Below are 12,610 nucleotides of genomic sequence, written 5' to 3'. Positions count from 1 at the left end.
GTTAAGTCATCATCAAAGTAAAAGTAACACTAATATAAATGAATAAATTTTAAAACTCATTACCCATCGAATGCACAGTCCTATATTAGGAGCTGACGAGGGAGATAGAAATATAAGACCCAACCTGAGGATTCAAGGAGAGTTTGTTTTAAATATATTTCAGAGAAAAGACACAAAAAGAATATCACAGCAAGTTATATTTGAACAAAACAGTTTCAGTTGAACATAAAACATGGAATAAAGCATAGGAGTTTGACAAGCAGAAACAAATTGCAGTAGAAAAAAGTGAGCCATTTCAGCTTAAGAAGAACATTTCTAAATGGAAGTAGCAAAGCCTATACTGGAGATGTAGCCAAGGTCTACAAAGCCCTCAACAATCCATCAGTAGAGACTGGCTCGTTGTAGACCCCAAGGTGAAACCTCCTTAGTGGTCCAGGAAGCTTACTTCTGAAGGTGAGGGATGGAACCCAATGAAGAATAGAATTCAGTGGGAGAATTGAAACCCAATGAGAGATGGGGCAAAGGAGAGATAAGGCATTTAAGAGGCAGGACAGTTTAGAGAAGGCTGAGCACCAGGCAATTCCAGATGCAGAGAGAAGCATGTTGAGATATATACATGTGTGTGTGGGTGTAGGTGTGTATATATCCACATGCATACATATCTTCACATATTTAGTCTCTCTCATAATCTCTGTAATATTTCTAAGTAGCAATGTATTCAAGTACGTACAGAGCATATATCTCAACACTGCACAAAGTGACCTAGACATTATCAAATCAATAACTATTCTGGTTCTAGGAAATTCCAGAGTTCTTCCCCAAGTCTGAGGAAAGTAGACTTTCTTTATATAATTATCTTTAACTCCAGTTCTTCTTCATCTGATAAATTAGTCTAGTTGTTTAATAATCTTGTAATATCATAGATAGGGCTCTTGTTATCTATCTTACTATCAACCCAAATGCAAGCTCTGGCCCTTTCCCTTATTCTCCTACAAATGTGAAAATACCAATATTCCTATGAAGAAAAGCCTGTGTTTATATAGATAACTGAATTGAAGTCCTAAAAGAGTAGAAGTTGAAAGACACTCATAAAACAGAAAAATACAAAAAAAAAAATTCTGTGAAGTATTAGATATTCCTGTCTTAGTTTTCCTTGGTGGCTCAGTTGGTAAAGAATCCGCCCGCAATGAAGGAGATCTGGGTTTGATCCCTGGGTTGGGAAGATCCCCTGGAGAAGGAAACAGCTACCCACTCCAGTATTTTGGCCTGGAGAATTCCATGGACCATATAGTTCGTGATGTCGTAAAGAGTCAGACATGACTGAGTGATTTTCACTCATTCAAATATTCTCTGGCCTCCACTTCACTACGAATGTCTGTTTCTTGACTGATTTACATCAGGCCATGCCCAACATTACACAGTTTCACCATCTCTTCACTACTTTTCCTCCTTCTTGGCTGTAGACTTCATTCAAGCCTCCCATACAACCATGGGAAATCTGAATTCTCATTCTAATTAGCAAATTAAGTCATTTCTCTCTTCCTCCTCCAGAAAACTTCATTCCTGGCTCATATTTTCTTGTTAAAACCTAGCAAAAACCTCAACATAACGAAAGGGTCTTTTATTTTCTAACCATATCAACTCTCTTTAGAAAGCAGCTGTAATTTATAAAATATGAATATGTTGGCATTTGCAACAATATATACAGAGAAGCCTGGCAGGCTACAGTCCATAGGGTTGCACAGAGTCGAACATGACTGAAGTGACTTAGCACGCACACAGCACACACTTAAACTCTCTACCAGAAATGTAATGTTGCTTTATTTCACTGACTCTCACAAATTTCTGGACAGTTATTTTGATATTATCTCCTTTGTAGACTGACAAAACTGAGAGCAAGAAGGATGTGATATTTTTCAGAGTCATGCAGCCAATAGGTGGCAGAATGATTCTCTCAGTCTGTATGACTCTTTAAATGAGGTTCTTAGTTGTGATACATATACATATGCAAACAAACCCAAACTCATGCCCCTGAGGGTACTCTCTCTCTCTCACACAAAATAGAGTTGGAAGATTCTGTGAAACTTGGTTTAAACCAGATTGCTCAGAACCCTTGAATTAAGATTTGGGAGATAAGAAAAAAAAGTTGGGAATTCAAGGTCTAAAATTAATCAAGGTGGGTATCTTCCAGGGAGAGAGAGTGGGGAGAAATTATAGGTAGGGATTTTCTTCCCTGTCACCTTTTCTAAGCAGTCCTATTCCTGGTTGGGAGCAGCTGCCCAGAGCTCCATGGAGGGAGCCAGAGAGGAGCTGCCAGTCATCACCTGTCACTGGTCACAGGAGCCACATAGGTGGCAGGAGGCGGTCTTCTCATGCCTAGGTCACGTCTCACACCTGAGGGCAGAGCCCAAGACCAAGATAAAAGGCCCTTGGGCGCAGAGCACCTCCATCCACTCCTCCCCTGAGGTGCTGACAACCCTGTGCTGTATGTACCCTAGTGAGTGTCCCCTGGGTGTGGGAGCAGGACCTTCCACAGAGGATGCTCAGAGCAGAAGGGAGGGTGGGGGGCAGGGCCTTGGGGATGGCAAGAATGAGGGGAGCTAGAGAGAAAATCTAGAAATCTGATGAAGGATGAGCTGTGAAGCAGGAGGAGGCATTTGTGTGTCTACGCTCTGTGCTCTAAGTTAGTTCTATATCTTTTTGAGTTTCTCAGACTTAGATGAGACAGAACTTTCAGAATGAAAATCTTACCCTGGAGAAATCAGCTGTGTTTCTTCTACAAAGCCTCTACTAGGGTCATAGTGATTTTCAAACAGTGGAGACCAGAGGCAACATATTTGGGGTTTGAAAAACACAGATAGCCATGGGCCTCACCCTCATAAAGTGTCATTTAGTTGGTCAGGAGTGGTGCCTGGTCATCTGTATCAGAAACTCATAAGGTAAATGTGTAACACGTTGAAATTCACCTGCTCAAGTGTGAAAAAATGGTTATGTGTTATAAAGAGTGTATAACCAAGACTAGATTCACTAGACCAGAAAACCTAGGTTCACATTCAGCTTGCCTTGATTGATTTGGGACTCTCTTCTCTATTTCTAAAATGATTTGGTAACTCTATTTTATATACACATAGAAATAGATGTATACCTGTACACATAGGTATAGATATATACAAGCATGAACATAGATAAATACAGATACAGATAGATAATATATAAACAGAATTGCAAAGGGTCAACATATGGGCTGGTTAACCAAATAATATGTATAATTATGAAATTATATATGATACATACGATAATGAGAGGGTAACAGGCAGGAAGGCCAGGGGTCTCCAAACAGAGGAAATAGCCTGCAAGTGTCAGACATTTTTGTCTCTCTTAAGCAGCAGGAGGAAACAAACTAGCGATATTTTTTCCTTCTCTATACAAATTTGAAAGATCTCTCTTAAAATACTGTGTTGCCATAATGACACCTGGTTTCACCTGAAGTTAACTATTCTCAAACCCAGAGATAACCAATGCCTTTTTCTTAAGGAAAAGTTTGTCTTAAGCTATGCTAATGTACTATGCATTTATCCCCAAACTCTGTCTTCAAGTCGGTTCCGCCTCTTGGCTCAGAACCTACTTGACAAACCAGTATATTATACTCAGATATTGGTCCTCTAATCTATGTAAATGAAACTATTTGTATGGTGATATGCCCTTCTTCAAGATTCAAGTTAATCATTTTATGGCCCAGGATGAACCACTTGGTGCCAAGATTATCCCAAAATGCATCTTATGGGTGAGGGACCTGGTGCCATTCTGAGTTTTAAGACATTCCTTTCTTTCACTTATAGTCACTTTCACTTATAGTCACTGCTAGTGACTATATAACATCCAGCTGAAGACTAGCAGGGGGGTACTCTTTCTGCCCCCTTCTGATGCCTATGTCAGAAGCTTTCTCTATCTCCTTTATACTTTAATAAAACTTTATTACACAAAAGCTCTGAGTGATCAAGCCTTGTCTCTGGCCCCAGATTGAATTCTTCTCCTCCGGGGGCCAAGAATCCCGGTGTCTTTGTGTAATTCAACAACAACCTTTCAATAACAATATGTGTCTCTGGAAAGCTATCTGGGAAATGCCTCCAGAAGGGAATTCTTAGTTCTTCCTTAGCAGAGAACACTGCTGCTCCAAACTGGTTTCTCAGTCAGTCAGATCAGTCGCTCAGTCGTGTCTGACTCTTTGCGACCCCATGGACTGCTGCATGCCAGTCTTCCCTGTCCATCACCAACTCTCGGACTTTGCTCAAACTCAGGTCCATCGAGTTGGTGATGCCAACTGGCTCCTAAAGTGGACATTTTCAGAATTCTGAGTGGTGTAGAGTGAACACGAGTCAGATTTTGTGAATGCTAATTCTGCCTTCTCTAGTGAAAATATCCTGACTTTGGGCGTGTCAATTTGGTTATCCTCTATGTCTTGCTTTGTTGAGAGAAGACAACCTATGTCTGTTTTACAAAAAGCTCTCAAATTTCAAATGAGATAGTGGGAAAGCATTTGAAAAACTATATTCTAGATATAATTTCTCCATGACTGACTTTGCCAGGCTTTTAGAATATCAGAGAAATACAAGATGGCAAAAGTCCATAAAGGAGGTCTCTGTGTGCTGGTCTGACCTGTTCTCTGACTCTCTCTCAGCTCCTGAACACGCCCACCAGGATGTCCTGTCAGCAGAGCCAACAGCAATGCCAGCCCCCTCCCAAGTGCCCCACCCTGAAATGTCCCCCAAAGTGTCCCCTGAAGTGCCCCTCAGTCTCCTCCTGCTGCAGTGTCAGCTCTGGGGGCTGCTGTGGCCCCAGCTCCGGGGGGCTGCTGCAGCTCTGGGTGTGGGGGCTGCTGCTTGAGCCACCACAGGCACCACAGGTCCCACTGCCGCAGACCCCAGATCTCTGACTGTTGCAGCCAGCCCTTGGGGGGCTCCAGGTGCTGCAGAGGGGGGAGCAGTCAGTCCTCTGGAGGCAGCTGCCACTGAAGTGGACGCTGAGCCAAGAAGAGCTGACCTGGGGACAGCAACACTTCCTCCTCCTCTTGCTCTTCCAGCTGGGCCTCCCCTTCTTGCTGGGGGTCTGGGCAGGGCCTTTGAGCTCTGGTCCTGAGGATCCCTGTGCCCTGGGATCCAGGAACCGAAACCTGTTCTCCAAACCAATTTATTGACCTCCTTTCCAATAAATGTGACAGTCCTGGGAATCCAAAAGCACAGACCCTGTGTCCCTCTGCAGTGTCTCCTTTTGCATAAACCAGGCTGATGTGAAACAATAAAGCTAGAAATCTGTATTCCTTCTTGCACTGACTGATTTTTTATTCCTACATCATTTTCTCATACTATGTCCTCATCTCCCGGTTCCCTTAATGCGTCAGTATCTACAGGTCTTGTCCAGATTTATCTCTTGTGCTGCTAATGTCCTTTATAGCAAAACAAAATTCTATTGATTTAGTATCTAATTCAGAATGCAACACCGCATTTAGTTGCCATGTTTTTTTTGTCTCTTATCTATGACAGTTTTTCAGGTTTCTTTGTCTTTCATGACCGAGGTTGTTTAAGAGCCATTGGTTTTTGTACAATGTCCCTCAATTCAGATTTTTCTAATGTTTCTTCTTGACTAGATGTGATTTAGCATTTTTGTAAGGATCCCATAGAAAATGAAGTGAAAGTGTTAGTCACTCAGTCATGTCCAATTCTTTGTGACCCCATGGACTGTAGCTCGCCAGGCTTCTCTGTCCATGGAATTCTCCAGGCAAGAATATTGGAGTGGGTAACCATTCCCTTCTCCAGGGGATTTTCCTTACCCAGAGATCGAATCTGGATCTTCAGCATTGGAGGCAGATTTTTTTTTACCATCTGAGCCACGAGGGAATGTGGTACTATATCCTTCTTAGAATTTGATATTCAGTTTCATAGTGTATATAATTACTTGTCCTATTCCTGGTGATACAACTTTGACTGCCTGGTTTAGGTGATATCTACCAGGGTTCTTCATTGCCTGTTTATGATTTTTTTTTTAACATGGAAACATATATTATCATATGTAAAACAGATAGCCAATAAGAATTTGCTATTTAACTGCTGCTGCTGCTGCTAAGTTGCTTAGTCGTGTCCAACTCTATGCAACCCCATATACGGCAGCCCACCAGGCTCCCCCGTCCCTGGGATTCTCCAGGCAAGAACACTGGAGTGGGTTGCCATTTCCTTCTCCAATGCATGAAAGTGAAAAGTGAAAGTGAAGTCGCTCAGTCGTGTCTGACTCTTAGCGACCCCATGGACTGCAGCCTACCAGGACACAGTAGTAGGTACTAAATTGTCATTCAGAATAATTATGCCAATTTATATTGCCACCATCAAATTTGAATGTATATTACCACAAATTCTCACATCCAATATTTTATTAGCCATTACAATTATTGTTATTTTGAAACAAATAAATTAATCTGATAAACCACATCCCCAAAGATAAGATATTTGTTCCTTTTTTTGTAATGTTTCAAATATTAGTAATGTTGAACATGGTATGACTTTTAGTATAACAGATGGCATCTTGAGCATACCCAGCTATTCCTGTAATTCCATTGACCCTACCAGGACTGTACTGTCTAGTAACTGTTTTCTCTATAGTCAAGGGCTGTGTAGTTAATAGATATTGTCTAATGCTTATTAGATTCAGGTAGCCTTTCTGCTCTGTTAGTCTCAGACAATGAAAAAGACCTTTGCTGCTATATTCCTAGTACCCATGAGACTAGTAAATAAGACAAGGTCTTGACTTAGGAATGCACTCCCAGTCTTCAAGCACGCACCCTATTCCCTAGATTAACTATAAAACTGACCTCCTGGCCACTTGGTGGTTCAGAGTGCAGCAGCTCATGCTTTTGGATCATCATTGCCCAATTCTACTCATTTGAATGTTAACCACAATAAACTTCATGTTTCTATTTTAAGGAGTTGTCTGTTTTGGTTTTGGTCTCAAGATATCTTCTTAGTTCGGTGGTCACTTTTCATTCCCTTTGTCCTCAGACAAACATCTTTTCAAATTTTGTGCCTTTGTGCTTGAGAAAATGCACTCATGCATGTGTGTGTGTGTGTGAATAAGAATGGGCTGCCTCTTTCCTTTGTCTATTAGATTTTTTGTATTTTCTTTTTCCTTTTTAAGACATGTTTTTCTATTAGGAATATTAAATCCTTACCTGGCACATGTGTTGTTTTTTTGTGCGGTTGATTACTTGTCCTTTTGCCTTTGCAACATGCCATTAAATTTGTATGTTGTTTATCCACCTTTTCCTTACATATTATGAGATTTGTGCCATTCTTAAAGTATTTTCTGGCCACTTAATAACGAAGTAACAATCACCTATATATTCTATTTCCTTTATAGTATTGTCTCATCATTTAAAATTTAAAAGAAAGTTTTTCAAGAACGGAGAAAAAGCTAAAATTTGTTAATGTACTAGTTTGTAGCTTAAAAGGGAGGAGAATGAAAAGGCACAGAGAAAAAAATACAGTCTGAATTATTTCACATTAAATCTCAGCAGTGCCTCCTCCAGCTCACTGGGAAGATGAAAGAATGAAAATGTAAGAAAAAGAACCCTTGCATTAATATGTGACCTCAGAAAGCCTTTGGTAACCAAACTGTTTATTGAATGAGGCCAAAGCCATTGACAGCTAATATCCAAGGCTAAAGGATCAGTCCAAGTGATACGGTTATAATCATGTCTCTGACTCATCACCTAAGTCCAAATATCTAGATTGATATTTGGGCTCTGCCCTACCTCAAGGAAGAGGTGTGGACCAGATGACCTCTTTACCCCATCATTCTAGGAATCAGGAGCTGGGATCCTGTGTGAGCCAGTACACAGATATCCTGTCCACTCCCCCATAACTAAGCTAATTGGAACAACCTGGGCCAATGTCATAACCAGGTGAGATGAGCAGATCGCTGCAGGGTGATGTGGCCATCACAACTCACTGTGCCTATCTCAGTGTGTGGTCTCCTAGGAGCATAACCTGTCATGGAGAAGAGCTACTTGTAAACTGCAATATCAGTGCTAATGCTAGTGAAAGGATTTTTAAGAATCTCTGAACCACCCGTGTGTGTGTAACCCTGTGCAGTTGCTGAAGGGAATCAGAAATATAAGACCCAAACTGTATTGTCAGAGGATCTATTAAAATTTCATTTGTGAGAAATATCACATAAAAGATATGGAGTAAGCAGGACTTGAACTCCCTGACTCAGAAAGGAAAACATCATGGAATAAAGCACAGGACTAGGATAGGGAGATGGTGAAGGACAGGGAAGGCTGGCGTGCTGCAGTCCATGCAGTCACAAAGAGTCAGACACGACTGAGCAACTGAACAATGAGGATAGGGAGAGACATGTTTTCAGTACTGCCAGTATGTCAGTTCTTTTAGGGAAACAAATCAGAAATTGGATTAGTTGTGCTAAGTCATATTGCAGAGAGCCTTGGATGTCAAAGTGCTACCCTTGATCCTGAACATGCTCTGGAGCCCTGGATGAGACTTCCTTAAAGTGTGGGGGTAATGATTCCGAGAGTGTGGGATGGTGAAAAGAGAACACGTTTGTATCCCAGTGAAGACTGGCATCAGGGAGAAATGCTAACTCATGGAAGCAATGAAACAAAGGAGGCCGCACATCTCGAGATATCTTGTGCTGAGAACATAGACAAGGTGGATTCTGTATCCATATCTATGTCTGTATTATATATATTGTTAAACAATTTAGAATACAATTATGTCCACACATACAGCTCACCAGATATTGGTTCTCCTTGCCCCACAGACTTAGGCATAGATACTACTGAGCTACGTCTTTGTGTGTGTGATAAGTCATGTCTGACTCTTTGTGACTCCATGGAATATAGCCTGCCAGACTTTTCTGTCCATGGAATTTTCCAGGCAAGAATACTGGAGTGAGTTGTCATTTCCTCCTCCAGGGAATCTTCCTGACCCAGGGAAGGTCAGGGATCAAACTCATGTCTCTTGCATCTACTGCATTGGCAGGCGGATTCCTTACCACTGTACCACCTGGGAAGACTGAGTTATGTCTACCTCCTCTCAAACTCTAGAAAATTATTTTGGACACTTATGGAGGGAGCACTTTCTTTTCATAGCTAACTCCTAGATCTAATTTGCCTTCATCTAATTAATTTGATGATTTTTAAAAGTACTGCTGCTCTGTAGGCATGGGAAGATACATTAAAAATTAACATCAGCCAATATATTAATCTTCATAAAATGTTTGAAGATTAAAAACAAAGTCCTTGAAGGAACACTTTGGTGGAAGTCTTCCTGTTCTGTCAGGCCCTCCTGCCTCTTCCACCTTGAGGGTCATTTCCACAGTATCCTCCTCTACAAACGCCTCAGGATTGAACTCTGTTATTGGCTCTCCTTGCCACTTTCTAGTCCACAGGCTCAGCCTGTTTCCTCGTGTAAGGTCCTTGGAAGGCAAATTCTCATTCCACCATAGAAGGCAATGCAGATTTACTCTCTAGCTCCTCTGCATGGATATCATTTTATAAAAATGTACAAAAGAGCTCAGTTGAAAAAAAATGTTCATTTAAAAAGTTAGATGTACTTATCTTAGAAAATAACTTACCTTAAAAAAAAAAAAAACTAAAAAAAACTACTCATTTTTAATTATCAGGGAGTAGATAGCTCATATGTGAGGGTCTATTGTGTTACAGGGCCTTTTGTAGGAAGAAAAACATCTCTCTTCCATGATTCTGTCGACCTTCAGGATACCATCTCTTTAAATTAGCAACTAATTTAAAGCTGAGGAAACTAAGAATGAGAAAAGTTGGGTGATTTTCACAAGATCACACAGCTGAGTTTCAGGACCGGGATTCTGTCCCTGGTGTGTCTCACACCCAATCCAGGCTTTTAACTGGACTGGTGCAAACACACACGGGCACACACACATGATGGGCCTGGGGGGCTGGGACACAGCAGAGACACTTGGACACTTCATGAATCTCAGTTCAAAGCAGAGCATCAAGGAATTAGGACAGGAGTGCTTAGGAGGCCTAACTCTAAGACGAAGGTGTGAGGGACAGACACATGTAAGGAGAATGAGGTGGCACTGGTGCTGGGGATGCCCTGAGCCCCGTGGAGGGAGGCAGGGAGGAGCTGCCAGTCATCACCTGTCACAGGAGCCACGTGGGGGGCAGGAGGCGGTCCTCTCATGCCCAGGCCCTGGCTCACACCTGAGTGCAGAGCCCAAGGCTGGGATAAAAGGACCTCGGGGCCAGAGCACCTCCATCCACTCCTCTCCTGAGGTGCTGACAGACCCTGTGCTGCTTGTACTCTGGTGAGTGTCCACTGGGAAGGGGATAGGGCCTTGGGGGCTGTGGCCCATATTATTAGAGAGAGACAAGGCCTGGAAGGACAGAAGGAGCCAGGAACTGGCAGGAAGAGTGAGAAAACCATAGGAGTTTAGTGATGACGAAGGACACTATGAGGGAACCAAAGATGCTGTGTGGGATTCTCAGGATGAAAGGAAGCCATTGGCTGCTCTGACATTCTGGAACAGGTCTCAGGGAGTTTACCTTCGAGAGATACTGTATTTCCTGCAAAATACCATCTGGGGACAGCAATTCTCAGAGTTAGGCGAGGATCAGAGGCACTCTGGGAGATTGTTGCATACGTGGGTCAGGGTAGAGCCTGGGAATGCATTGTACAAGCTCTAGAGGGGAAAAAGCACAAGAACTTTAATGCTCTCTAGGTCAAGGATAGTGTAAGAGGTGTCTCTGAGACCATCAGAGGCCAGGCTCTGAGTCAAGGGATCTCTTATCTTTCTAACAAGGTGAACCAGCCAGGAAATTACTAAGACTCCTTCTAATGTAATGTTGTAAATGTCTAAAATATTCAATTATTTGCAACGTTAACAAAATATTTTTTCAATAAAGAAAATATTTTGGTAATATTTGGATGACATAAGTGAAAAAATTATGTTTTAGTTGATATCATTTGGTCTCAACCTTCAAATTGATGAAGCAATTGATGACCTCTTTTTACTTTAAAATGATAAGCTGAAGTTCAAAGGAGATGTTGTAAGAGTAGTTGATAAGACATTAAAATTATAAAAGTGTCAGGTTATTTAAATGCATGTATTAGAAATGATTCTAAAAGTTTAGGAAGGGGCAGGGAGGTCTCTGTGTGCTGTTCTGACCTGCTGTCTGTCTCTCCCTCAGCTCCTGAACCCGCCCACCAAGATGTCCTGCCAGCAGAACCAACAGCAGTGCCAGCCCCCTCCCAAGTGCACCCCCAAGTGCCCCACCCCTAAATGCCCCCCAAAGTGCCCCCCAGTCTCCTCCTGCTGTGATGTCAGCTCTGAGGGCTGCTGCGGCTCCAGCTCCGGGGGCTGCTGCAGCTCTGGGTGTGGGGGCTGCTGCCTGAGCCACCACAGGCGCCGCAGGTCCCACCGCTGCAGACCTCACAGGTCTGACTGCTGCAGCCAGCCCTCGGGGGGCTCCGGGTGCTGTGGAGGCGGGAGTGGTCAGTCCTTTGGAGGCGGCTGCTGCTGAAGTGGACGCTGAGCCAAGAAGAGCCAACCTGGGGACAACAGATGGACAAACACTTCCTCCTCCTCCTGCCCCTCCTGCTGGGCCTGCCCCTGTCGCTGGGGGTTTGGGTGAGGCCTTTGAGCTCTGGTCCAGGGGATCCCTGTGCCTTGAGGTCCAGGAGCCCCAAACCTCCCCCCAATACACATTTATTCACCTCCTTTCCCATATGTGTGGCAGCCTTGGAAACCCCAAAACACAGACCGTGTGTCCCTCTGCAGCTTCTCTTTTTGCATAAATCAGGTTGATGTGAAACAATAAAACTAGAAATCCATATTTCTTGTCGGATTGATTTTCTATTCCTACCTCATTTTTCTCGTACTCTGTACTCAACTCCTAGTTCCCTTAATGTGTATCTATAGGCCTGTTCAGATTCGCCTCTTGTGCTACTAATGTCTTTTATAGCAAAACAAAATTTTGTTGATTCAGAATCTAATTCAGGATCCAACATTGCATTTAGTAGCATGTTTCTTCAATTCCCTCCTGTTTGTGACAGTCCTTCAGGCTTTTTGTCTTTCATGACCTGGACATTTTTGAATGAACTGTTGGTTTTGTGGACAAGCACTCAGTGGGGTTTGTCTGAGGTTTCTTCTTGACTAGATGTGATTATGCATATTTGTAATAGTTCCCACAGGAGTGATGCTATGTCCTTCATAGAGTCAGAAGTTATGCCTCACATGATGTGTAATTGACTCATTTCTGGGATCCTGAAAACTGCAATGCAAGTATTTGGGAAGATTCTGAAAAAAGTGAGACATTAAATTTCTGAATTCTCTTCCGTTGCTTTTTTTTTTTTTTTTTTTTGGCAGTAAAAGCAGCCTTTCCACCCCACCTGAGTAGATTAATCCTATATTGTTCCAGCTAATTATAACAACTTTGCCTGAAGTAGTTGCCTTGCAGGAGACTGGGGGTTCTTACCTGGACCCACCCTCACCATCTCCCTTTGCCCTTAGATGTATAAGTGAACTCAAGTTCAAGTAGGCCTGAAAAGGTGAGGCATGAATT

The 12,610-nt window shown here is 42.6% G+C and overlaps 1 protein-coding gene across 1 annotated transcript; it reads left to right on the top strand.

The window, feature by feature from the left end:
• The first annotated feature begins 10,308 nt into the window (after positions 1–10,308).
• Positions 10,309–11,701, top strand: LOC147376500 (late cornified envelope protein 1E-like). Its single transcript, XM_086394507.1, has 2 exons — positions 10,309–10,353; positions 11,237–11,701. Exon 2 carries the CDS (start codon positions 11,258–11,260, stop codon positions 11,567–11,569), a length of 312 nt encoding a protein of 103 aa, XP_086250633.1. The 5' UTR covers positions 10,309–10,353; positions 11,237–11,257; the 3' UTR covers positions 11,570–11,701.
• Positions 11,702–12,610: the final 909 nt, after the last annotated feature.

The sequence above is a fragment of the Bos grunniens genome, chromosome 3 (genome assembly GCF_055505025.1).
Source record: "Bos grunniens cultivar Pamir isolate PY7600 chromosome 3, Bosgru_T2T1.0, whole genome shotgun sequence".
NCBI lineage: Eukaryota > Metazoa > Chordata > Mammalia > Artiodactyla > Bovidae > Bos > Bos grunniens.
Note: the sequence above shows the minus strand (reverse complement) of the source record. Positions and strands in the feature narration are given on the sequence as shown.

What these genes read in the sequence shown, in the direction of transcription:
- LOC147376500 (XM_086394507.1), top strand. Translation starts at nt 11,258, where the DNA reads ATGTCCTGCCAGCAGAACCAACAGCAGTGCCAGCCCCCTCCCAAGTGC.